General features: G+C 37.0%; 1 protein-coding gene across 1 annotated transcript; it reads right to left on the bottom strand.

Annotated features, from left to right (window-relative positions):
- Window positions 1-462: 462 nt before the first annotated feature.
- LOC145773746 (beta-1,4-galactosyltransferase 4-like) lies at window positions 463-27,430 on the bottom strand. Its single transcript, XM_082584882.1, has 6 exons — window positions 26,859-27,430; window positions 26,052-26,123; window positions 23,653-23,891; window positions 20,648-20,835; window positions 7,693-7,920; window positions 463-4,698 (listed from the first exon to the last, which is right to left on the bottom strand). The coding sequence occupies exons 1-6, from the start codon at window positions 27,370-27,372 to the stop codon at window positions 4,428-4,430; spliced, it is 1,512 nt and encodes a 503-aa protein (XP_082441008.1). The 5' UTR covers window positions 27,373-27,430; the 3' UTR covers window positions 463-4,427.
- Window positions 27,431-27,960: the final 530 nt, after the last annotated feature.

Consider the following 27,960-nt stretch of genomic DNA (forward strand, 5'->3'; position numbering starts at 1 on the left):
AATGCTATAAGGCAGAACTACGGATATCTAACCAAAAAGAGAGCAGCCTACCTGAAAATATGATCTGCTTACGTTTTGCCACCGCACTTACCGACACACTTTTGCGAGTTTTTTTCAACATAAAACAAAGCGTCGATAGTGAACTAGGCTATTCCAGTTGGATTACGTCAGTTAGCCTATGAACTCAACGTTTAACACACGCAGCTCACAGGACTCAAACATATCTGTGAGCCATGAGTAGATCATCATATGGACAAGAAAACAATGACGTTGAAATTTCTGTTGGTGGAAATAATATTTTTGGATGTTTATAAACCAAAAATTAGACACTCTTCAGTCTTCATTGCCGACCTAGCCTTTCAAAGATCGTCACAATTGGTTCCATTTGACATATTCATTGAACACAGGTCGATACGGTACGTCACAAACTTTCAATTTCACAAGAAATGAGTGGCCGCATGCACTATGACAGACTTTTAATAACAGAATACACAATGCATTTGCAACAATGCCTACATACAAACGAAAAATGAAAACTTTTATAGCGCCATAAAATCTACAAAAAACAGATGTAGCATTGACGACTGAAATAATGACGCAACAAGTGTAAAAATGTACCTTCTTTGATGTAATGCAACTTAAACTTTTGTAATTAGGCTACGCTACAATCGCCATAAATCGAGAAAATAGCGAATTTGAAAAACAAATGATAAATTACAATAAGTAGTAGTTACGTTTTCATACATGAAGCTTAGATAATTGAGTTGAATTATATTTAAAGCAATTGATTTAGCAACTCCGATCTATGATTGCAAATCCAAAATTCCGTAAAACTTGAATTCAAGCTTGTATAATATTACTCCACTGAGAAATACAAATAATGCAACTTCATAGGAGTTACCACTCTCGGGAAAACAAAAAACAATTTTTAAAATTGAATGCCAAAAACGACGTAACTTGTGGTAATTTGTGCGCTTTGCAGTTCCCCAAATGCCAGTTTTAAACACAAAATGAGTGTTTAATCAAACTGCCTAGAAGAAAGTTCACATTTATGTCAAAAATCCAACGAACAAACGTGAAACAGACAAAAGAAAATTGCTTTGACTTTATGCCCTACTTCTGCTGAAAAATAATATTACACCCAGTGTTTTTTTTAAGGTGTTTTGGGGGACCAAAACGGTCCCCCAAATTTCTCCAGCGGTTTCCCAAAATTTGGACTTGCAACTACAGTAGAAAAGTAATGGTTGTTTCTCGCTATGTCTTGTCGATAATACGAATATAGCCTACGATCAATAGTTCACGTCCGGAAAAAAGAATAAGCGGAGGTACAGCTAACAGCTAAATCAATGAGTTATTCACAAAAGAAGTGCACCTTCGATACTCGTCAATGTTTATTTCTGATTTATGGCGCATAATGATCAGTTTTTACGTGTGGAAACATAACAAGCAGAAGCCAACAAGCACACTTTGTTTGATTGTGCAGCAAACTCGTTTGGCGGCCGTGTTGGGCAGGCTGTTTGGTCGCTGTCACAATCATTTAAGCTGTGCCTTGTCGAATAATTCATCTTATGTTGCGTTGATTGTATGTAGTTATGGCTATTTTTTGGTATTCAAATGAAACACTTGCGGTCTCTTAAAACTACTTAGCGGTCACCCAAACCAAACCTTTAAAAAAAACCTGATTACACCATTGGCTTTCCAAGACAAAAAGTGAGAAACGACCAGACAGAAGAAATTGACGTTTTACAGTCTATTTACGTGATTTAAATCTTGTTTGAAATAACACAAAATTGCCAACTCGTCGGCGCGTGGCCGAGTAGTGAAATCTGCTGAGGCTTCCTAACTAGCAAATTCAGATGTAGATTGATTTTTACATGGACTGCAAAGTCTTCAGACGTTAAATCACAGCAAACAAACTACTTTTGCAAACTGGGTTCGGTCCAAAGCTTCTGCATGCAAGACAGCAAAAGATATGAAACTCGGCACAATGATTGGCCTCCTCTTCCCGTTCATTTTATACAAGTCTTCAACCACCAAATGGGATGCAAGAAACAACTTTAAAATATCATACCGTAATGTATGATCTAACATGTTAATCAGAACACGCTACAGAACATCATTTTGTGTTTATCTTTGATGTACTTTTTTGGCTCCACAATCTGGTTAAATCTTGGCATCAGGCGACATCAAGTTATCCAGCGACATGTCACAATGTGTGAGAAAGTATGAGAAACAAAACATTACAAGAAAACAAAAAGAAAAAATAATGCACAGCATGAGCTGGTGTTCAGTGGCATTGTATACTATGCTAACCAGTAGTTATCGAATTGTGTGTTGCCACGCCGTATAGAAATCAAACTTTGTCTATTTGTGAAAATGTTGATGGTTGTGAGTTGTAAAATTCTTATCGAGTCACGGAGAAAAAATTGGGAACCAAAGAGCTTTAGATGAACCAAAACAGCACACAAACCATACAACAAGATACCTCATCCATAAAATTTGATGCAAAAAATGTCTTGGTAGCAAGTAGATGTCTTAGTAATAGCGCAGCATTCCTCAACCAATAAGCTATATTACAGTTTAACATCAACTAACGACTTCATTCAAAAATCATGAAAACTGTCTTAACCAAGTTGAATGAAAGAGTGTCAAGTTTCAAAACGTAGAATACTAAAAAATACATTTTTCAATGAAATTCAAAGCTGCCACACAAGATGAACAACAAGTAACTCAAAGCGCTATAACTCGTCGAATAAAGTAAATTTGACTTAGTACAGTATACTTGGAGGCTGCGATACACAAATTGTGAAAAGAGAAACTTCACAGTGACTTCGCACCGCTAGACCATAATTGGTGTGATTCGGTCATGCGTGAAGTACGTCACGAATCGATTACTCGAACTGATGTATTAAAGGGAATATGTCTCAGTTCAAAATCACAAGTTCGAAAATGATAACAATAAAATAGCGCTAGTACAATACGAACCACGTATTTTTAAGAAAAAATGACGCTAGTACTAAAACTGTATTTGGCTACACTAGAATTGTTTGTTATGCTGTACAGGGCTTTCATATCTGCGATGGGTGTAGTACCAAGTGAAAACGCACCTTTTTTACTATTTCATGACAACTGTCGCATTGTATACGTGAAACAACATGTACTTCTAAAATACAAAAGTTAAATGTAACGTTTTTCAAAATTTTGTACTAAAAGTTTATCTTACTTAGGTTAGGCACCTCATCCGACACTCTAGTGAAATAAATGCAGAATTGAACGGGCATTGTTGTGAAGGAGACCGTCATATGCCAGTCAGAAAAACAGTAATTTTTACAGTGATCCAACAACATGTACAGACATTGAATCAAGTAAAAATCATTATTTGCTGACCAGGACATTACTATGGTAGGCTACAACATTTTAAGGGTGAGGGTTTATACTTTATAGCAACGTCGATTGCAATCAAAATGCATAAGTTTCCCACTTAACAAACGTAATCGAAATATTACTCCAGCCCGGCTCAACGTAGCAAATGCAATGCTAAAAGCATTTTGCACTGCTAGTACTGGTAGTGAGCGGTGGTGCAGTATGAGTGGTGAAAGTAATCCAGCGCAGAATCGAAAAAAGTTTGTATGCAAAGTCAACACGAAAAGGCGTATCTTATTCACTCACACAAAAATAACAAACAAACCTATACCTGGGGACGATGCCAAACAAAAAGAACAAATACATTAATTGAATCACACGAATCCACGTCGACTTGTCTTGTGAAAAGGACAAGTCATCAAACAAAATAAAGCCCATTAAAGCAAGGTACTTAAGTACGGTTTTAAAGACGTAATGGTTAAATTGGTGTATTAAGAACAAGTACGCAATCTGACAAACAGTGTGCAGCAAACCTTGTACGCTAGTCTCTTCAAACACTCATTAAACATCCTTTGTAAACAAGCAAAATCACAAATAACGAACAAATGAAGGGTAGTCGGCAACTAGATCCATGAACTCTAGAACAACCAAGTTTCGTTTCAAACGACCTCTAGGACAATTCAAGACTGCGCCTTCACAACTATTTAGCGACACTGCAAGTATTTCCAACACATGGTGACTTCGTAGCAGTAAAGTTCATCAACGCGTTTCAATGCAAAAAGCAAGCAATCAGTTACGATTGTCGTAAAATTCATGACCTGCTCATGACAAATGATCTAAAATGCAACAGTAGCTTCAGCTTAGATCGCTTCCTATACTCTCAGACAGTGGAAACATATGCCGCTTTGCGTGAGACTGTTTCAATGGCAATTCTGACACGATAGCAATAAATTGATAAAATAATTTGAATAACTTTGAGTAGTTTTCAACTAGCTTTTTCACTTAAAATGTATTCAAGAAATAATACAAAAATAGAAAGGGTTTAAATTACGACTTCATCACAGCTATAGATTATTGATATTCAAGCTCAAAGTGCCGTCGTCGGTTGAATTGTACTGAAGCAATCCGCAGGACAATGTGAGGTACTCGCACATCCATAATACAAGGTGGCATGTCCACTCCGAGAGAAACGATTTGCACTGCACCACCGCTGTCCCAACGTCCGCAGTTATATTGGTAAAAATTGGAGTTTTGTCAATCTTCACGATGCTGTATTTAACATTGTTCAACCCGTCTTCCTGCATCCTATGCACTGACCTGGAAAGTATCTCGTACCTGAAAGAATAAAATAAACAGGTTAACCTGGAGGCCACATTAAATGAAAGTGCTTTTAACGTGAACTTTTGTTGAATATGGATAAAAACCTCTCTGCAATCGCTAATGCACTGAACATCGTCTATTTATTCTACAGAGTGCAAACCATTTATATTTGAAAAAAAACAAATACATTTGGTTGCCTGGAGCTGTGTGTTTGAATTAAACAATAGAAATAAATTTCAAAGGATAGACACGTCTTTGTCTGAAAAAGTAAGGCTACATCTACATGCTTGAACATCGTTTAGTCGTCAGCCAACGTTGTTTCATCAGGAATGAAAAGTTTTGATACTCAATTCGGTGTGAGAAGGCAAACAAAGGCCTGACAAGAATCATGTGACATTTGACACCAAAACGAAATTTGTTGTGAGGGACTCTCAAAAAGGCACAGTCAACAACAATTCTTCCATATTACGTCTACCAAATGGACCAGAAGGTCTGCATGTCTTGAATGATATCGGAATCTGATCGCTCTTTGGTAGACACTTAAAGTAGTCTAAGCAAACATCATGTAACCCGCAAAAGAAAAAAAAAACTTAAAAATATTATAATTATTGTTTCCTGTTAAAAAAAATTGATTTTTTCAGTCCGCTAAGACATTGAACAAGTTTTGATAGCAGAGCCACAGCTCCTTCTCACTGCAACTACGTTTCTATATTGTCTTTACGAATAGACACAACTATATGACCTAATGCATCCCAAGTTGTTTACTTCAAATTTAACTAGCTTGACGTAACTAAAAATCGATATTAACACAATCCCAATCTAAGTTTTGTAACCCTTTCAGATTACACGAGTGTGATTTGTTGAGAAAGTAGCTGGTGTTTGTTACAAGAATAATAGCCAAGTAACTTCGAACGAGCTATTACGATGCGAGGCATGGTCGTCACCATACAAACATCAGCTTACTTGCGAAACAAAAGCGAACACTTATCTTTTCGCATAACAAGTTACATGATCGATTTGTTATTCTTTAAGGCTTATTCGACAAACGCATGTAACCTTCTCGTTCACTCCGCAAGTTGTTCATTCTTTTTCAAGGACTGGGCAGTGGGCAACGGGCATTGAACTTACTTGACAAAACGAATGGCGTGCTCAACACACAAAAAAAGCTTACGAAGTGTTCAAACGATACGTATTGTGAATGTAAAGCTAAAGGTCCGTTAATTCAATTGTAAAGCGACCACAATATCAACCTACAATGAGACACAAAAGAACGGATAGAAAGAAAGTGCTATTTCAACTTTCAAGTCACAGCTCGTCCCGATCTACATTACAAGCATTGTGAGCTATTTTTCTTGCAAAGCTACGTGTGAACTTAAAATTTACGAAGACGATGATTTAGCCCAGAGCTTCTAGAGCAGAGCTGCAAGACGTTTGTTTGCAGATTTTTAATTTTTTGATGAACGCTCCAACTTCAGATTTTAATGTAAAATCATAGATGTTTTCTCCTTGGAAGGACGAATTAAATTAATTATATCTCGTTTTTTCAAGCAAACCTGACAAATAGCATAATTTGAAAATCCCGATGTCTTCACAAAAACGGCAGACCAAGTTTGAACCTTTTTCCGTTGGAAAAACCACGACATAATTTTTTAACACTCATAGCGTTTTTAAAGCTTTGGCTTTAGTTTTGAAACCTACGTTTACACTGCAGCAAAAAAAGTTTTAACTCCGATTCCATTTCACCACATAAATTTGCAAAACACGTGTGTTGACTGTTGAGTTTGCGACTCATAATAAAGTTAATAACTTTCACAGCATCTTGCACGGAAGTGTTAATATGCAGTAGTTTGTGTAAAACTTGTATACTCTCTGCAACCCCGGAAGTTTGTTACGCGACCCATCAAGGGGTCGCGATCCCCACTTTGGTAAGCCCTGATCTAGCATACAGATAATAATTACAAAAATGTTACATATGTCCTACGTTGTTGATAATCAGTCAGAGGTATCACGACAGGTGACAGACCAGACCTCTTTTTAAAAACCTGCTTGAGCTTTTCATAAACAGTTTTGCAATCTACAACATTGATTTTACCATACAAGCAATTTCTTGCATAAAATCCGACCTCAGCTAAATTACGACTTTAACTTGGTTCACGGCTGACCGAACAGTAAAACTACACTCGGCAAGTTCCAGTCGTTGAATCAGTGATGTTTTGTTTGCGACGAATATCACCAAGAAATGTTTGAAGCATAAAAGAAAATCAGTACGAAAACAACGACACAAGTTACTGGCTGGCAATTGCAAAAATTCCAACATTGTTAAACTACTGTATTGCCGACGCGCTTGTGTCAAAGCAAGTTGATCTATTTCTAGTAACGTTGAGACAAATTATTCATGTGACATCCGTTCATGTGACCGATTAGATGTCCATTGTCCAGTGTACTGTAACATTACAGCTGCGAGCGGGAGTTGCAGAGCCCATATTCTCTTACTCTAATATATTTTTGTTTGGGCTTGAAGCCGGCAATCTAAATGTAAGGTACTGTATAACCTATCTTGGGCATTGGGCAATAACTACAGTAAATAAAAATATGGTATTTCGAAACAACGTGTCGTTTCGAGATAAGATGTGCTGGTCGTTTCGCTTTTAAATTCATGCAATCTGGGCATCTTTAAGCTCTCAAATCTAAAAGTACGAGACCTCAAAGCAAAGGAAATGCATAATATACTGTATATAATTCAAACCATGTTAGCTTTTGTGGTCTGCCATGTTTTCCGACTATTTACTAATTACGGGGCGAGATAAAATTGGGGTAACTTCAAACACCTGAACATTGATCAGAAAATCGAATACAATTTCACCTTTCGCTAAGCTGTACTGGTCCGGCGTCACAATATTACAAAAAACAACGTCATTTTCGCATCGAAACGCACTAGAGAAAAATCAATCCAAAGATGACAAATTTGAACTTTTGTAACAAAAGTACAAGTAACAAAAACGTACAAACCTCATCAAATTAAGTCTGTTTCCTTTGTCCCGGTGATGAAAGCTCATCTTGTACCTGGCCAGGTGAAAAGGAGGCCGATGGATTGTGTACCCGCGAGAGAAGATACGATTGAACATGTCATCGTCCTCTCCACCCCATCCCCAGTACATGTTCGAATAGCCGTTGACGTCACGGAATTGATCCATACCCAGCATGGTGACTCCACCAAACAATGACGTGTACGGCAGTCTGCAGACATGATGATGTTAATTCAATCAGCAAAATTACGTATGCAGCCGTTCAACTAATGTAAAAAATGCTGAAACAGTACAAAGTTGATGAGATTTAATATGGTAACTTTCGTACAATCCTACCTCGTCAGTAAATCAGCACACTTTTACATTGGTTCAACGTATACAGACGTAGAGGCGTAAAAACGATATAAAAATGGCTGGCATGCTGTCTGGCGGGCACCAAGAAATAAATATATTGTAATATTTAATTCAGTTTTGCGAAGTAGGAAACACAAAAATATTGGTGGGTGAAAACTGTGTAAAACATGAAAGCATGTTTTGCTCTCAGAGAAAGCTGGTGCGCTCGTGATAGCAAGCGCCACTTTCTATTTACGTTTAACAACGTTCAACTCAGCGTTAAGTCACGTTTAAAAGCATAAACTAGATAGGACCGGTTCTGAGCGTCAGTCAAGGATTAACCGTTAACACATGGGACTCAAGAATATTTAATTGGCACTGATCGGATCACAGCAGGCAATAGAGGTGGATTAACTGGGTTAATTCATGTGCAGCAGAATGAAAAAAAGGGAGAAAATGGGGTTTCAACCTCACCCCCCCCCCTTTGGCACGCGTGTGACGTCACGATTTTGAGAATAATGGTTTCAGTCTCTAAAATAAGGTTTGTCTAATTTTAAGCGAAACTGCATTAAAAGAGCGAGATTTGCCAATACCACACATTCAAATATCTCAGACAGGAATTAGCAACAAGAAAACATAGAAACTTGTAGCTTTATTTCCGAAAAAAACATGATCTTATCCTTTTGCTCTGCCATCGGACAGCACCATTTCACAGGAATATTCATACCCACATTTTTGTTGAAAATGCTCTCAGAATGCACCAAATTCAAATTAATTTTTCAAAATTTTCTGAGGCCCCCAGACCCCTGGGTGCTGTTTTGGGAAAACACGCCGTCAAAAACCCCCTCCCCTTTTAAAATTCTTGGCTACGCCACTGCTTCCAACCTAAAACGCACAAAGTGTTGTATAATAGTGTCGTAGAAAGAAATCCGTTTCTTGCGTGATTTAGAGTAAAGCAAAAGCTGTGAATGAAAATGTTTGCAAATGATTTGAGGTAGGCTACTGCTTGCAGTTTGAACACTTTGGCAAGTTTTGCAAAAATACCAGTTTTTCGGCCACTTTAGGGACACCTGAATTGAAAAATCGCTACGCAGGGTTCATAGCTCTGTGGTCATACCCAGTACCTAACCTACTGCACTGATGAAGCTGTAAGGCCGAAACGGTGTATCACTGTCTGCGCATATAAATAAATAGGCTACTTTGAATGTGATGCTGGTACTAGGATGACAGCGAAAGACCACAGAGTCAATGAAGTCAGCTGCCACCCTCATACAAGTAAGAGAAAAAAATAAGCTAGAAAAAGAAGACGAAACAACAGGAAGAGAACAAAAACGAAACAAACAAACCATCCAGGTAACGACAGGCTGTGATAAACAAGATAAATAAATTAAATTTTCACGCCTAATTGTTGTACTGTTTGAGGTGTTTTTGATTTTTATTTATTTTTATGTTCGAAACATCTCAAGCTGTTTTAAGGCTTGTGGGGATTGCGATTCAAAGTTTTACCACTAGGTATTCAATTTTTCCTTGTCAATGTTGGATTTCCAACTAGGAAAGAAAAATTTCTATCTACTTTTCTGCCTAGTGTTGTGATTATGAACCTCATTTAGGTTTTTAAAATATTCGGAGACTTCATCAGGCAACATATTGTGAGCTGATTTAAATATAAAAGCAGCGCATTCAAGAATAAATATATCGTTTAGTTTTAGAACATTAAATATAGTATAAGGGAGTTTGATGAGGTTCGTATAAGTCCTTAGAAGAAAATAAACAGGATCTATGAAAGTATTTTCCATTGTTCAAATTGGAGCAAGTGACGTTGTGGAGGCTCTAACCCAGTTTAGAATAGAATAGGCTATTGTACTTTTGAATGAAATAAGGCAAATTATATTATTAACAGAGATTCGATAGGCACAAGATGTCTTAATCAATAAGCAATTCCGCAAGACCTGGATTGAGTGATCTTCAAATTAAACAAATGCACGTCTCACTTAAGTCTGTTGTCAAAGTAGACTATTAAATATTTGATAAAACTTCAATTTCTAAAATATTGATTTCAAAACACTTGATGCAGATTGGAATAATCAGAATATAGGTATAATATGTTTTTTTGTTTAGGTTCCTTACATCGATGCAAGCAAATTGACGCAGAGCAGCCTACATCTCGCAGTGAGACTATTTGACACGAAATTTCTCATTGCGTCATCGAGGCATCTGCAGCTAAGTGTTTGTTAGGCAATGCTGAATTCTTATCACACAATTTTAACTTGCCTAAATTACTTACAGAGTGCACGATTTGAAATGCTAAGTTTAGATTATATTATATTACAAACAAGAAAATATAAGATACCCAATACACAACAAATTATAAAGTATTGCAGTTACTGTACAGTGTACAATGCATTCTGATATTCAGCATTCTACCGTTCATTACCAACAAATTAAACGATGAAAAACTTTTAGACTGGTGACTGGTTTTAGTTTGTGCAAACAACCTGTGTTTTTACATAAGTTTCGATTAATTATTTGTTGCCGTATCCAGATTTGGACGGTTAAGGCAAGGAAGCAAATCAGTGTCCACCTTCAGTTTCAATTGAATGACACACTACGAAAGAAAACAGATTTGTTTCTGAAGCAAATTATAAAGAAAAAAATTCTTAATAAGATAACAAGAGAAAATAGATGTAGAAAGTAATCAAAAGAGAAAAGTAAAAAAAAAAGATGTAGGCTACTCTGAGTAAAATTGCTTGCATCAATATAAGGAACCTAAAAAAAAACGATATATTCTGAATACTTCAATCTGCATCAAGTGTTTTGAACATTTTAGAAATTGAACTTCTATCAAATATTTAACAGTCTACTTTGACAACAGACTTAAGTGAGACGTGCATTTGTCTAATTTGAAGATCACTCAATCCAGGTCTTGCGGAACTGCTTATTGATGAAGACATCTTGTGCCTATCGAAACTCTGCTAATAATATAATTCGCCTTATTTTATTCAAAACTACAATAGCCTATTCTATTCTAAACTGGGTTAGAGCCTCCACAACGTCACTTGCTTCAATTTGACAATGCAAAATACTTTCATAGATCCTGTTTATTTTCTCTTGTACGAGCCTCACCAAACTCCGATACACGAAATTTGTTACAAACTGCTACCGGTACAACAGAAAGTAGCATCGGTGTTGCTTTGTAATGTAAGTTGGGCAACTAATTTGATCATTTTGCAAAGGCACTTGTTCGTTGTTGCGTTGAAAAAAGTGAAGAATAAGAAAGCAAGTTGGTTTTCTGTACAATTAAGGATGATCAGCAAGGATCAATCATATTGGCCGAAAACTGTACGTCTGGTTTACAAAATGCAGTCAATCTGTTTCATGTGAAACCTTATAATGTTAAAAACATTGTCAAAATTTAAAGTTATGCCGCTAAAGCGCAAATTATAGGTTTGATGGTAACTCTTGGAGGTTCCAGCATTCATTACTTACAACAATGCAGCTGGTTGACAGTTTATTGAGTACAGAAAGGGAAGTAGCTATAATACTTTTGCCTGTTGTAACCAAGCTGTTGAATGCTATAAAGCATATTCCACAAAAATGCCTTAGTTATCTACCTATTCATCACAACTTTTTCACTTCCGCTGACGAAAAGCTTAACACTTCTTACAGATTGCATTATTGGCTCACACTTTTAGACAACTAATCCCAGTGATATTAACTACACATAGTTTTTAAAGGTTCTATCAAACGTTTAACATTTTACTGCCAATAGGCCTTGTCCTATTTGCGCCAAATTTGTTGCGTCATGTCACGTACTATACATAATATATACAAACAAAAATTTTTCAGAAGTGGGAACTATCCCATAGACACATTAAAAATAAGATTATGCAATGTGAAAGCTGTATGCAAGCCAAGCAGCGAAAACAAAATTTCGCAGAATCTCGTGCAATTTAATAACTACGTACTGTGCGTGCGGTACTCTACGCTAAATGTTGCTTTTAACTGAACTGCACATTGCACAACCAGGAGGAATTGCTGGCAAAACACTCCCTTTTGTAGTAAAAAAGGTTGTAATTAGCTTAAAGTGGTAGAATCGGTGAACCGACTCTGCGGTTAGTTCAGACACATATCCAACCAGCGGGTCTGCTACTATTTGGTGAGTCCGATTCGGTGAGTTCCTAACCTCTAACCCTAAAACGGCAATGACAATTAGGCTATGGTACCCGATAATTTAAAAAAAAAATTTGAAAAAATCACCAAATAGGGATCGGACTCACCGAAACGGGCCATTCCGCCAACCAGCGCCACCCGCGGCCCTGCTCATGGTGGCGTGTATTTGCAATTTGACTTGTTAAAAATAAAAGTATAAATTGTTTTAGCTTTATCACTTAAAATCATTCCAAAGGAAATTTGGCACATTATTAAGATAAAAAGTTACATTCTGAAATATCATCATTTTCAATACCGTAATACTTTTAGGGAGTGGAGATGGACATGTATTCTGGTTTTGAAACTTTGTTGTTTAAGTGTGAAAAATGCTTCAAAAAATGGTTGTACATTTTGAAAGACAACCTTGAATTTTCATGAAAATTAACTTAAGGTTTATGAGCTCGATTGATTAGTGACATCTTGACTTGCATTTTTTTTATTTTTACTGAGATCACTAAAAAGTGACTTAAAATGCTATAAAGATTAAAGATACGGAAGCATTTACAGAATGGTAAATTTAACTAAATTAACGTAAGCCGCAACATACAAACGAATTCGAATCTTTCTTTTAACTAACAGTTAAGTTAACCCATTTAACCAGTAAAATCGAAATAGGTTGACAAATAAAAATCTGAGTGTGATTATGACCATACGAATACTACACCAAACTTTCTTATTGTCAAGTTTTTTTTTTACTTTAAAAAAAAAAGACTTAGACTTTAGTCTCAACTCTCATGTTACACTTACTCTGGCAATGAATTATTTACATGAACTAAAAGCGTATTTTATTATTTCGTACATCAAATTTGCATATGCACGATGTGCAATGTATTGCACAATGCGCATAAGCCAAATTTCTCATGCAAATATTGTGTAAAGTCATCGAAGGTGTCCAAAGCAATTCAGCAATAAATGACAGTTCTTCTAGTTCAAGACTAAGATCAGCGCGGTTCAAAATGATTTTTTTAGCCGAAACGTCTTCTTAACTAGATTTACGGAGCTACAACTTTAAACGTAACAGAAAACACTGCAGTGAGTACTGACTGCTGAGTAAATGTATATTTCTGCATCCACAGTTCCACACGTTGCAATTAGGCGAAATCATTACAATCTGGGTAATCAATTTAGTTCCGTACTGAGTTCCGGAAACAGCATCTCACCCCTCAAATTACCCACACGTGGCTCATGGGTGCAACGTGTACGTACAGTATTCACCCGTTAAGTTGAGTCTTCAGAAGTGTTAAAGGAACATAATTATAACTGTTGACGATAAAATACCCTACGGAAAAGAAAACTTCAATTTAAATTAATCGCTTTAATAAACGAAAAGTTATCTCTCCAGCGCAAAAAAGACAATAATGAGACGTGCAAAAGTATAAGTGCAAACAAATGTAGTATCGTCTACGACCAATCAAAAGTACGGTACCAATGAATCGTGGCCCTTCAATAAATGCAATAAATTCTTAATGAAAAAGTATGCTCATTCAAACAGGCTGGACAACAGCTGAATTAACAGCTTACACCAAACATTAGTTTACAGTAAACTTGAACAGCTGTTGTTAACAAATAAAGCTAGTTTGCATTGCAAAATAAACATCATTACCATCAAGTATCAGCAGAAATATTGAATACCGTCCGTACAGTTTATGATTAATGTGTCGCACCTCAAGAAATTAATTTTGAACACCAAACCCTAATTGCAAAGACAAGAATTGAACTTCGCTTGGTCATTTCATCCAACACAGTTGCACTTAGAAGATGCGCTATGCTTTCACAGAAAATTAAGTTAATGAAAATGTTTAAAAATTTTCAGGCGTGCCTTTTTGATTAATTATTAACTTATTGTAAAAGCTTCGGTAGAGAGTTTGGCTTGTTAAACCATAGGCCTACGAAGCCGAGCAAACATGATCAAGTTTAACATATTCATTATTCAAGTTTATTACATTTACAGAAACACAAAACTACGCAACAAATTAACTATCGAACGTTTTCGACATCACAAGGTGTCTTCTTCAGGAATAACATACATACAATTTAACTACATCTGAAAAAATACAATCATTTACTAAATCTATAAACAGGAAAAAACAAAAACTGCACTGACTAGCTCAAACTCAACGCTATAGAGTATAGACTCTAGAGCAGGGGTCGGCAACCTTTCGTATGCAGTGTGCCAGTTTATGAATAATATCAAAATATCAACAACTCGCGTGCCAAACATTTTTGTATGTTTGGTTTTGTACTGGCAACTATCTGATGTTAAAATTAAACAGTAAAGTTGACTGAGTTAACAGACAAGAAACAAATTTGTTTTATTAACTTTATTGGAAAACATCGAATGCAGTCATAAGAGTCACTTTTTAATGAGATCCTTGTCCTTGCTTTTTCTTGCTTAGCTCTGTAGTATTAGGATTATATTTGGACACTTTAAGTAGAACATATGCTTCCGAATGATCTTCCGTAAGTCGGCTGCGATGTGGACTGAGAATAAAAGTCATGTGCGAAAATATTGGTTCACACAAATAAGTGGAGCCAAATGCAGATAGCAAAGCTATTGACATCTTCTTGAGACAGCTAAATTTCTCCGGCAAAGATTCCCAGCACGTCAAAATGCTTGTTTGTTTGTTTTCAATCGTTTCCAGCGATTTCCGCATTTTGACGAATTTTGATGTCCACAATAAGGATGCTTTGAAATCGATCAGCTGCATCTGGAAGTCTTCGCTGCTCTCGGGCTTGATAAGAAATGAAAATACTGAACCAAAATGTTGAAAATCTTGAAATCTATTGAGACGTTAGATTCCTCATGTACACATCAATTTCAACTATGTTGACTTGGTGATCCAATGAGAAAACCTTCAGGTATTTAAAGTAGCGAAAAGTTGCAGTTTGGATGTCCCTTGTGTAGATATATATCCAATTTAGCTACAAAACCTTTCCATGCCTCAAAAAGATCCATCACCGTTTGTTGTTAACCTTGCAGACGAAGATTAAGTTCGTTAAGGTGGGTGGTGAGATCTGCAAGAAACATTAGTTTTACAAGCCACTTTTTATCCTCCAGTTCAGGGTAGATCTTGCCTTTCCCTGCCAAAAAGACCCTTATCTCGACTAGACATTCAACAAACCTCAAGAGAACCTTACCGCAACTTAACCACCTGACACTGCAGTGCAGGGGCACATCATGGTATGCACTGTTCATCTCTTCAAACAAAGATCGAAACTGTCGGTGTGTTGTAGCAGAGCATGCGACAAGGTAATTCACTATTTTCGTTACGGTTGACATTACGTCATTAAGAGCTGAATTTGAAATCTTCGCACAAAGGTTTTCTTGATGAAGAATGCAGTGCAATTTCATAACAGGGTGCCCAATCTTTTGCTCAACAAGAGTCACAAATCCACAGTGTCGTCCTATCATAGCAGGTGCACCGTATGTTGTAACCGAGAATATCTTTTTTATATCAATCCCTCTTTCCTCAAAATGGTTAGTGAAGGTGTCAAGTATATCTTTCCTTTAGTAGTACCATAGGCTACATAGGTTTCAAGCAACAAAGCTCTTCATACACCTCGCCTTTACTGCAGTACCTAGCTACAATCGCTAAACGTGGATTATCGTTTATGTCTGTGCTTTCGTCAAGAGCTACGCTGAAAATATTTGCAGCTTTTAACGCAACATTTCGTTGCTCATTTACATCTGCAGCCATGTCCGCGATGCGTCTCTCCACTGTCCGGGGAGAAACAGGCATATCATTCATCCTCGAAAATATCGTGCTTTTGTTCGGTAAATCATCAAACAACACATCGGCACAACTGAGAAAAGCCTTTTTTACAAACTCCCCGTCAGTAAATGGTTTCCCATGTTTGGCAATGACCTCTGCGACTTTGTAGCTACTTTCGATTGTTCGATTTGTGCTATGAATCACCTTCTTGAAAATGCTGCTTTGTTTTTCGTAGCCAGATACTGCCCTTTTCAGTGATTCGATCTTCTCTGCATCGTCCTTCAAGGATTTCTCGTGCTTCGTTTCAAAATGTCGTTTTATGCTTGATGTTCGGCAAACGACGTTTTCACAACACAGTGCACACACACTCACACAGCTCGGTCGTCTCGAGAAACGAATCCAAAAACTGTCGTCCAGGATTCTTGAGATGATCTGACATCTAATTTCCGTCTCTTGGGATACGCCATTAAACCTAATTTCATAAGTTAAATTCTGTAAATATACCCTAACCCTGATAAAAAAAAAAAAAAACGAACACTGCAGATCAATGTTGCCACTCTCTTGTCATGAAAAAGTACTAGATTTGACTGAAAAAAAAAAACACTAGAAAAACTAGCTTCACAAAAAACTACTTTGAACTCTTTTCACAGTTATTTGTGTGTATTTTTTAAAGTATTTATGCTGAATATCTCAAATTTAGTCATCATTGGGTGTAACCAGACAAAAAACTCACTCTCCACTTTGAAAAGCACTACAAACACGTTGATGCTGCCAAACAAAAAATAGGTGGGGCTACTTTGAACACTGTCCAAACTTATGCATACCAACATAGCGCTAAATCGCTAAAAAACACTAGAACACTAGATGCAATCCAAAAACACTAGATCTAATGGAAAAACCACTAGGAGTGGCACCACTGCTGCAGATCGAACTGGAAATAAGTGCAACCATTCAGTTGAGTTAGCGCTAGTGATGTAATAATAATGTTAGTGATGCAATGGTTGCACCTTCTTAAAATGCTATAACGTGCGCGTCAAATCATTTGGCGTGCCATGAAAAATCATCTCGCGTGCCACAAGTGGCACGTGTGCCAGGTGGGGCTACTTTGAACACTGTCCAAACTTATGCATACCAACATAGCGCTAAATCGCTAAAAAACACTAGAACACTAGATGCAATCCAAAAACACTAGATCTAATGGAAAAACCACTAGGAGTGGCACCACTGCTGCAGATCGAACTGGAAATAAGTGCAACCATTCAGTTGAGTTAGCGCTAGTGATGTAATAATAATGTTAGTGATGCAATGGTTGCACCTTCTTAAAATGCTATAACGTGCGCGTCAAATCATTTGGCGTGCCATGAAAAATCATCTCGCGTGCCACAAGTGGCACGTGTGCCAGGGGTTGCCGACCCCTGCTCTAGCGGAATGGCCCGTTTCGGCGAGTCCGATTCGGCGAGTCCGATTCGACTAGTCCGATTCGACGAGTTCCCTATTCGGCGAGAGCCTTTTTCGGCGAGTGCCCTATTTGGCGAGTTTTTGAAATTTTTAAAAGGAAATTATCGGGTACCGTAGCCTAATTACAATTGCCGTTTTCACATCGTTTTAACGTCGCTAAACGTTGAAATCGTGCAGAAAGGAATAAAAAATAAAATGTTTTTTGAACTATTAAATTAAAATTCGTCATGTCAGTTCAGTTATTTTTATTTTTGACCATCATATCAAAAACAATACACGTCAACATAGCAAAGGTAGAAGCGACAAAACGCGAACGTTAAAACGTGCTTGAATTCGTCATGACAGTTCAGTTATTTTTGATCATCATATCAAAAACAATACCCGTCAACATAGCAGAGGTAGAAGCGACAAAACGCGAACGTTAAAACGTGCTTGAATTCGTCATGTCAGTTCAGTTGTTTTTATTTCTGATCATGATATCAAAAACAATTCACGTCAACATAGCAAAGGTGTAGAAAAAGGTAGAAGCGACAAAACGAGAACGTTAAAACGTGCTTGTGACCGAAGTAAGTTATTGAGTTGAAAGAAATTTGGCAAGGTTGCATCACTTTCAGAAAAATTTAAGATATGAAGGAAAAATAAAACAAAGAAAATGTTACAAAAAAAATAATGTTTATGTCTATAAGTTAGTACTTTTGAATAGTTAAAATCATAGGCGCGGAGGCGCCTAACTATTTTTTTGGCCGTGGGGGCGAAAGCGTGTTTCATCAGCAGCAACGTAAATTCAGCGAAATGTCACGCAGATGGATGACGTAATTATGTCGTCACACTAGGATTGCTTTTATTGCCACACTCGGAGTTATCGCTACGTTCGACCTGCCGTTAATTATTATAAACAAAACTCGACCAAAACACATGCTATGCGTCTGCGTTGGCTAGCGGTTGATGGACTGCGACTCTTTAAGCTAAGCACAACATAAAGTTTAGCAACGAACAAGAGACGAAAAGGTTTACTAAAAGGTATACTGTAAATGGAATGAAAGTACTAACTTGATCATATGCTTGAAAATATACCTGTTGAAAGCAAAATCATTCATGTTTACATCAATTCAACAGCACGTCACCTTTAATAAATTTAAAAGTTGCTGACGTAAGTAAACAGCCCTTGAAAAATATTTACAGAGAGACGTTTGATTAAGTTTTCGACTTGACATTGCTCCCTTTTCACTACAATATCGCAACTTATGGCTGACCAGCTTTCATGTTCCAATTCGCTGTAATACGCCCGTGTTGCAGATGAAACAAAAGATGCGCATATTCCCCGCCTTTGATCGGGTTTCTATGGCAACGGACGTGTGTGCGCCATGCAGTTTGCGCGAGTCCGTTGTTGTGTTGATTATGCCGCTTGCGCGACTGTGCGCAATGCGGTTTGTACCAGCCCTTGTTACGTTGGTTAGTGGTAACCTCGGGCCAAGACTTCAAGTTCATTTTCACAGCAACCGATTCACTGCCGCAACAATTCTCTGCAAAGGTTTCGACTTTCGAAAGCGACAGCGAGACTGTTTGCAAGCGTCTGCAGACGTTAAATCAACGTAAATATGACAGATTTTTTTGTCTGGGGTGGGATTGTAGCATCGCTACTCGTTCTAGTGATTATTTACTGCAAAGCTGTTGCGGTTTGCATTTAAAAATGTTTTCCTGCTGCCGATCGCTAGTTCATCTATTGTTTTATGTATCAATGCCGCATAAAAAGTTGCTCCCACGCGGAAATATGCGTGGGGGCCTGGTCCCCACGGCTTAGGCGCCTATGGTTAAAATGATTAGTTTGGATCAACAAATGTGTGACCTACACTCCTACAGCTTAGATTGAAAGGAAATTATCGGGTAGGCTACCGTAGCCTAGTTATCCCGACCAGCAAAAATTTGTCCCAAGAACCCAGTTAGCCTAACAGTTCATTTTTACATTGTAGTAACAGAATGAAAAGGCTAACCAAGTGTGTGGCCTATCGTTTTAACGTCGCTAAACGTTGAAATCGTGTAGAAAAGGGTGCTTTTGCTGACTAGGATACGTTGAAACTGAGAAACATCCAAGAACGTTTTAACGTTCGCGTTTTGCCGCTTCTACCTTTGCTATGTTGACGTGTATTGTTTTTCATATGATGGTCAAAAATAAAAACAACTGAACTGACATGACGAATTTTAATTTAATAGTTCAAAAAACATTTTCTTTTTATTCCTTTCTGCACGATTTCAACGTTTAGCGACGTTAAAACGATGTAAAAACGGCAATTATGATTAGGCTACGGTACCCGATAATTTCCTTTCAAAAATTTCAAAAACTCGCCAAATAGGGCACTCGCCGAAAAGGGCTCTCGCCGAATAGGGAACTCGCCGAATCGGACTAGTCGAATCGGACTCGCCGAATAGTAGCAGACCCTGCTCTAGAGTCTAGAGAATCATACGTAACTGCAACAAAAGGTGTTTGAACAGTTCACATGAAAGTTAAAGCAAGAAAAAAATAATTTTAAAATACATAGAGCAAGAAAGATGAGCCGCAAGCATACAGTTGTCTGTTTAAAGGTAGATTGTTACGTTTTCTGTACAAGGCTTCTAAGATCTTGGTTTGATACTCAAACCTGCATCAGGGCATGATCTCAAATTGCTTGATAGAAACGTTGTTTTCGCATTGTGTTACTTTGTGTACACGAGAAAATGTGATCTTTAATTGCACTTTTCTGCATAAAATTCAAATTCAGTTGTTCCCCAGCTCAAAGTAGGCAGATCAGAGCAGAACGTGCACAAAGTAGGCAGATTTTTTCAGCTAAAGTCGCCTACGCCCTTTGCTCTATGTTCTAATGTGTATAAATTCAGCTGTTTGCGTGATGCAAGCCTGACATACATCGGTATGTCAACAAGACCTTAAAAACCTGAATTTGAATTCTACATAGAAAAGTGCAATTAAAGATCACATTTTCTCTTGTATATGGCTTAACTTATTGTTATACCGGCAGTCGGCACTCAACATTCAACAAGTGTTAGTAGGAGCTCTGCGTTTGTTGCTGGTTAAAAATTTATTCGAGATACCAGTCCGATAAGTTTTAGTCTCAATGACCATATTTGGTCATTTCTTGTTGATGACAAAAAAATCTGTCAGAACCTTAAATCAAGAACAATTGAACAAGACCATAGCAAGTCTCTGACAGCTGACATTAAGAACTTAGATACCTGTAACCGTATTTATCGATGGCTACTGATAGATGTTTGGGGGTTTCTTTACAAGCGTAAAGTAAGCGGTCGTCTTCTGGAAGAAGATCCACATCATGAAAGACCACGCAATCGTAGTCATCGTCTTTCATTGCTTCAAGAAATCCAATGTTCATCATTTTTGCTTTGTTGAATGCCAAGTTGTATGCCTGTCGCAAATACTTACGTAAATGTTTGGCAACAGCTAAATTCAATCAAATAAACAATTTCTTCATTTGTTTACCATTACCAAGAAATACAATCAAAAAGGTGGTTTTTGTTGTCTGGGTAGTAGGGTGCATCAAGCCCCCCTCATGAAAAAATTTTCTCATGGCAGTATATTAAAGTTGTACTACCCTTAGAAAAAATCAATTGTGTAAAATATTACCAAATTTGAATGAACTCTACCGGGTCCACATCGAGCTTGAAAAAACGAGAAATAGGGTTATTTCACATGAAAACAGGCAATATAAAGATATCTCAAATATGATACCTCTCAGATTTGGTGAAAAGTTGTCATACTATGCCTTAGACTACCAAACGAAAGAATCCCAAGTTTTAGATCAATATCTCAAAGGGTTTGTCCATGGCGGTCATTTAAATTTCGAGAACCACCCTCGTTTTTGACTTGGGGGTAGCGTATAGCAAATTTTGCTATTTTTAGGGCCCCATAACTTCTATTGCAAATGTAATGGAAAACTAACATTGGAAAACTAATAATGCCATGTTAGCTCAATATAAACTATAGGCTACTATACAGTTCAACAATAAAAAACAACATTTCTGGATGCATGGGTAGGCCAATTAGGTGGGTCACTAAAATCCTAATATTTTGCCCCGTAAAGGTGTTTTTTTCAATTTTTGAATGCTTCTGACATCCAAACCAATCAGAATATTTGTTTAAAACATTGTAATACGTACTTGGAAACTTTGTTTCTGTCAAATCAAGTTTGAGGGTTGTGGTGCCATTAACAGAGATCTTCTGAGGATCTGAAAACCCTATCAGGCAGAAATGTCCCTTTTTAGAGCTCTAAATAACTATGTGGGCATTTTGTAGTCATATGGTCGTCCAACTGCCTGTTGTAGAGTAACACAAGACTAGAGTATTTCATTCACTGCTCTGCTAGACGACCATGGACACTTTTATCCTTGTCACCCAATATTACAAGGAACACATCTACATGATGAGCAAGATATGCATTTCTTTGAAGATCCTTAGCCTAATAGAAACCTCCCGAACATTATTTCTTGAAAACCACATCGCTGGTTCAACAATATTAAAAAGTTTGTTGATCCATCAATAGACCTAATCCTGCTTGATTTGAAACCAGCTGGAAAACAAACTTTATTGCATATTCTGCTAATGTAAGCAATTCAAAGCAAATGGGCTTTCTTGTGACGTATAAATACAAAGTAGCCCAAGGCTAGGTTGGTGGTTGGTTTTGAATCTTTATCCTCGAACTGACAAAGCCCTGATAGCTTATTCCTGGCAGTTTCGCATACTTGTAGAGGCTTTTGACGCAGAGCCGGTTACTGAGATTGACAAAGTGAAGTTTCCGATTATTGAAGTGTTGTTGCAGAAATAATTCCATCCACTAGGTGCCGCTGAATGGAGAGCAGTCCTGAAATGCGTTGCTCAAGCGCTCACCTCAAAAGTCGAACCAGCACCGCTTGATCTTGAAGCTTCTTCGTTCACGAAGTTACGCACTAACCAACTGAGCTATCGGGGCGGATTAAACCATTCACAGTGGTTGATGCTTGGGTGCCAAATAGGCTACTCTATTTTTATACATCACAAGAAAGCCCATCATTTGCTTTGATTTGCCCGCATTAGCACAATATGGAATGAAGTTTGTTTTCCAGCTGGTTTCAAATCAAACAAGATTAAGTCTATTGATGATTCAACAAACTTTTTAATATTGTTGAACGAGTGATGTGGTTTTCAAGAAATAATGTTCGGGAGGTTTCTATTAGGCTAAGAATCTTCAAAGAAATGCATATATATATTGCTCATCATGTAGATGTGCTCCTTGCTCATCATGTTAATGGCACCACAACCATCAAACTTGATTTGACAGAAACAAAGTTTCCAAGTATTACAAATAATCATGTTTTAAACAAATATTCTGATTGGTTTGGATGTCAGAAAAAAAACACCTTTACGGGGCAAAATATTAGGATTTTAGTGACCCACCTAATAGGCCTACCCATGCATCCAGAAATGTTGTTTTTTATTGTTGAACTGTATAGTAGCCTATATAGTTTATATTGAGCTAACATAGCATTATTAGTTTTCCAATGTTAGTTTTCCATTACATTTGCAATAGAAGTTATGGGGCCCTAAAAATAGCAAAATTTGCTATACGCTACCCCCAAGTCAAAAATGAGGGTGGTTCTCGAAATTTAAATGACCGCCATGGACAAACCCTTTGAGATATTGATCTAAAACTTGGGATTCTTTCGTTTGGTAGTCTAAGGCTAAGGCATAGTATGACAACTTTTCACCAAATCTGAGAGGTATCATATTTGAGATATCTTTATATTGCCTGTTTTCATGTGAAATGACCCTATTTTTCGTTTTTTCAAGCTCGATGTGGACCCGGTAGAGTTCATTCAAATTTGGTAATATTTTACACAATTGATTTTTTCTAAGGGTAGTACAACTTTAATATACTGTCATGAGAAAATTTTTTCATGAGGGGGGCTTGATGCACCCTACTGGGTAGCTATAAATAAACATAAGTTTGAGTGCAAGTTTTTATACAGAAAAATTTGTATTGTTCGCTTCGCCCAAGGGGTCAATTCGCTTAATTTGTGACATATTTGTCAGTCCTATCACACCTCCTATCTACGATATTAGATTGTTGTCAAAGAAAGTTTAAAAAGTTTATGTCCAACACAAGACCTAAGCATAGGTCTAAGCATACTACTTAGAACAAAATTGGATGTAAGTGAAGGCAAATAAAACAACAACAAAAAATTAAGACCTGGTGCGCAACGTAAATCTTGTAATAGAGTTGCTGTCTTTGGAATATTGGATGCAAATGCCACAGCAACGCTCGCAAGTGCAGCTCACGAGAACGATGAGGAATAATTATTGCCACTTTTGTTCTAGCAACACAATCCGGAGGTTGATAGAAGCCTCCTTTTTGAAGATGGGGATTGTTTTTTGCAACTTGTTCAAAGGTTGGTGGAGTATCATTAAAATGGAACTCTAAACGTCCAACTGCGTAAAAAAGATAAACGATTGAATCTCACAGAAAGTTTAAAACACAGCTGTGTCTAAACGAGGATTACCACACAAAAAACAAACAGCAACGGTGCTTAATCTGAAGGAAAATATACATAAACTAATGGTTTCTTCAAAGCACAGAGATTAAATCACCATTGGATTTTCAAACTATGTTGTTGATACAGTTTATCAGTGGAATAAAATTTCATCCTTTTTACATTAAAGTTTCTGTAGCCATATGGGAGTCCAGCTGCAACTCTAGAAAGACCAGTTTGTGTCATGTTCGAACAAAAGCGAGTTAGGAAACGTTCAAATATTACGTAACGCCTTCGAGGGGGAGGGGGGGTTTATGCAAAGCGTTACGTTAGCGTCACATCGGGGGTTCAAGCAAAACGTTACGTAACGCTTTCGAGTACGGAATGGTAGTTTTTTGTGCTGAATTCAAAGTGAAAAAGCGTTACATGGGGGAGGGGGGATTGAAAAAAGCGTTACGTTGGCGTTACATGGGGGAGGGGGGGGTCAAAAATTCGGAAAAAAAGCGTTACGTAATATTTGAACGTTCCCTTATTGTATGAATGTATGAATATCAAAGATACCAAACGTGCGCAAGAAAAAAGTTTCATTGTAACGACACAATAATAAAAAAATAGCAGCGGCAGCAGGATTACTTTTAGTTAAATATTTATTTCTACATTTGGCAGCTCACCTTCATGAATGGATATAATACATAGTAAAACAAACACACTGTTTCTACGGCAACACACCAGTCTCGACTTATAAGGAAATGCAATAGATTGAGTTTCGCTTTTAGCAGCATGATTTTTGCTCACTTTACAATGAGATACTAACGATCTGTTTTAGCCTGATGCTACCAGTTTGTTGTGGTAATAGCGAATTGCACTAGCTTTCGCAACACAGTTCCTAGTCATGCGCAGTGACAAATTAGGAAAACTATACATTTTGCCTTCAAAGTATTTTCGTCCAGTATTTGAGAATTTTATCAATCGTTAACGAAATTGATGCTGGTACTATTTTTGAATTAGTGAGCTATTAGTTGAAAAAAATCGATCAGCCCCAGTGGTGGAAAGGAAGCCGAATTTGGATTATGATGTGAGATTATCAGTGCAACAAAAACAAAGGTTTGGATACATTTTTTTTTTCAAAATAAACCAAATTATACCGGCATAGCCGCATACCCATTAGTTCTATTCAAATGCTTGTTCCAATATACACAATAATACACATAGAACTTCATTAAACTAACTCAGTACCGGTAGGGATTTTGAATAAACTATTCACAAGTTATTTCGTGCACTCAGCCAACACTAAAAAAAAAGCTAATTATTGTGACAAAACACTCAAGTGAAATTAGGTCGTCACATGGTCGTTAGTAAGCAACTTTTTTTGGTTTTAAGTTTATCTTTAATAATTATATTACCAGCAACAAGCTTGTACACGTAAATCTTTATACTCAGCCAGCTCTGCGGTAAAATAGTTGAAATTAAAAAAAATCTAAATAAATAAATCTTTATGCTTTAAATTTAGTTTATCATTTTAAGAACGGGTTTTATTCGATTTTTCAATTTCACCACCTATCGTGTGTTTCTTTTCGCGAAGGTCTGTCCATTTAAAAAGTAGGCCTACCCATTTCTAAAGTAAAGAGATTTGAAAGAGACGACTCTTGCTTGGCAATGACTTTGTTTATGAAATCGCTCACCTCATTATAAGTGCACAAAAATAAGTATCCTCGTTTATTAGGGGTCTGCTACTATTCGGTGAATCCGATTCGGTGAGTTCCTAACCTCTAACCCCTAACCCTAAAACGGCAATGATAATTAGGCTATGGTACCCAATAATTTAAAAAAAAAAAAATTGAAAAAATCACCAAATAGGGATCGGACTCACCAAATCGGACTCACCGAAACGGACCATTCCGGTTTATTAGGTAGGCTATTGTTAAAGAAGTCAAAAGTGTTGCTGGATACTGGGTACCAACCTATCTAAAATTTTATCGGTGCGGCCCACAACAGCTTTCCTTTGTATCAAAGTGGTTCGGATGCAAAAAGGTTGACGAGTTCTGCAATACCACATTATCGTCATGAAATAAATGCCAAAAACATAAGATTGATCGCTTGGTGAACAGGACAAACTTACGTAAGTCTGGAGGATATTCTGGACACAATGGCATTGTACTTTTATTCTCTGACATTCCATTCACGTTTGAATCTAAAGTAATGAAAAAGGAATCATGAAAAACAAGCCTCACTAATATGGCTCACATTGACACAATCAGCATCTGGCATTCTGGCTCGACTATTATTTTCAAGTCATCAAACAATCTTGTGGTAATGGTCATAAATGAAGTGATAGGTTATGAACGAAGTAAAAGTAATGCAAGCTGGTGAGAACTTATTTTGAAGTTATTTACCAAGTGCGCTCTGTGAAAACTTTAAAAACCTAATAGACCAAACAACCCAGGGGCTGGGGGGAAGATGAGCACCTTTATGCGGTGCCTCCTGTGAGTAGCCGAGTTCAATTATAAATGAAAAGGAGAAACGAAGCTCATCAACAAGTTTAAAATAAATACTAGGTTATCGACGTTTCACAGCACACAGCCCAGGGGCTGCAGCATCACTTCATCTTCAAGTCATGGAAAAACTAAACTTTTTCACCCTTTGGCTGCAACATGCGCTGTTTATTTTTCTTACAATTCTCTTTACACAAGACAAAATAACAGCTCCAATAGAAGGAAGTTGTAGTGCAAGAAATCGATGTTATTCAGCAATAGTCACGCAGGGATAATCGAACTTCATTTTATTCATGGAATATTTTGACGCAAATACTTCAAAAAAATCAACAAAATGTAACTAGAATAATTCTATATATAATAGGCTAGTCAACATTAATTGTAAAAATCTTTTGATAATATTCAAAGGCCTTATTATTGCCAATAAAACTTACATGAATTGCCTTTTCTTGACTTTACTCGTTTGTTTTTTACTGGATTAAATTGAATTTTATTGCTTTGCTGCTCTGAAGCACCATCATATGATTTTATCTGTCTTTCACTAGCCTTTTTCTCAGGAACGCCATTGCCATGTCTACGCCACATGTCCTCGGACATCTCTTTCACAAGATGAACAGCTTCATTGCGTTGTTTTGCAGCAGCATGTTTGTTAAAAGGCTTGGGTGTACTTTGACTTATAATTAGGTAAACAATAATTTGAACAAGTACAAGTCCGAGTATAATTGACTTAGCAAGTTTTCGCAGTGTAAATTGTCCGGCAAAAGTTCTTTCAATTGTAAATTTGCAAAGTGTTGGATTTGTGATTGTCTGTCCAAGTACTTTAGCTTGATAGCAGAAGTAACTACCAAAATGTTGAAACAACTGAAAATTCAAAGCAGATCTTTTTTTGCTATCGGCAGTTCCACCATTAAAGGAATATCCAGGTGAAAGAAATTTTTTCATAGGCATGGGTGTCCTTCAAAGTCTTGACTTCACAAAAAAAAAAAATTAATTCATAATAACTTATTCCAAGTTGAAAAAAAAAACTGTAATAAAAATGTAAACAATCATACATTGGACATCTTTAAAAAAACCTGTAAACAAAGAATAACACAATCAAAAGAATATTTTATAAAGTTTAACTACACTATAGTCAAGTGGGGTGAAAAAAAAATTTTTCAGAAAGGTTGTCCTAGATTGTTTAGCTTATCAAGTATGACCACTAAAGTTGGTCACAATATACGGACCATGTATGTCTATCATTCCCCAATGAAATTTTTTAAATCCATTAACTGGTTTGAAAATTATGCACCAAATACCTGAAATTTTTTTACCCCAGCTTTGGGGTAAAAAAAAACACCTGTTAGTATAGCAACTTCTTCTTTATTATTATAATATTGATTTCATAGGGTCTGCTACTATACAGCGAGTCTAATTCGGCTAGTCCGATTCGGCAAGTGCCCTATTCGGCGAGAGCCCTTTTCGGCAATTTTTCGAATTTTTTTTAAATTATTGGGTACCGTGGCCTAATTATCATTGCCGCTTTTACATCATTTT

The sequence above is a fragment of the Aplidium turbinatum genome, chromosome 1 (genome assembly GCF_918807975.1).
Source record: "Aplidium turbinatum chromosome 1, kaAplTurb1.1, whole genome shotgun sequence".
Taxonomy (NCBI): Eukaryota; Metazoa; Chordata; class Ascidiacea; order Aplousobranchia; family Polyclinidae; genus Aplidium; species Aplidium turbinatum.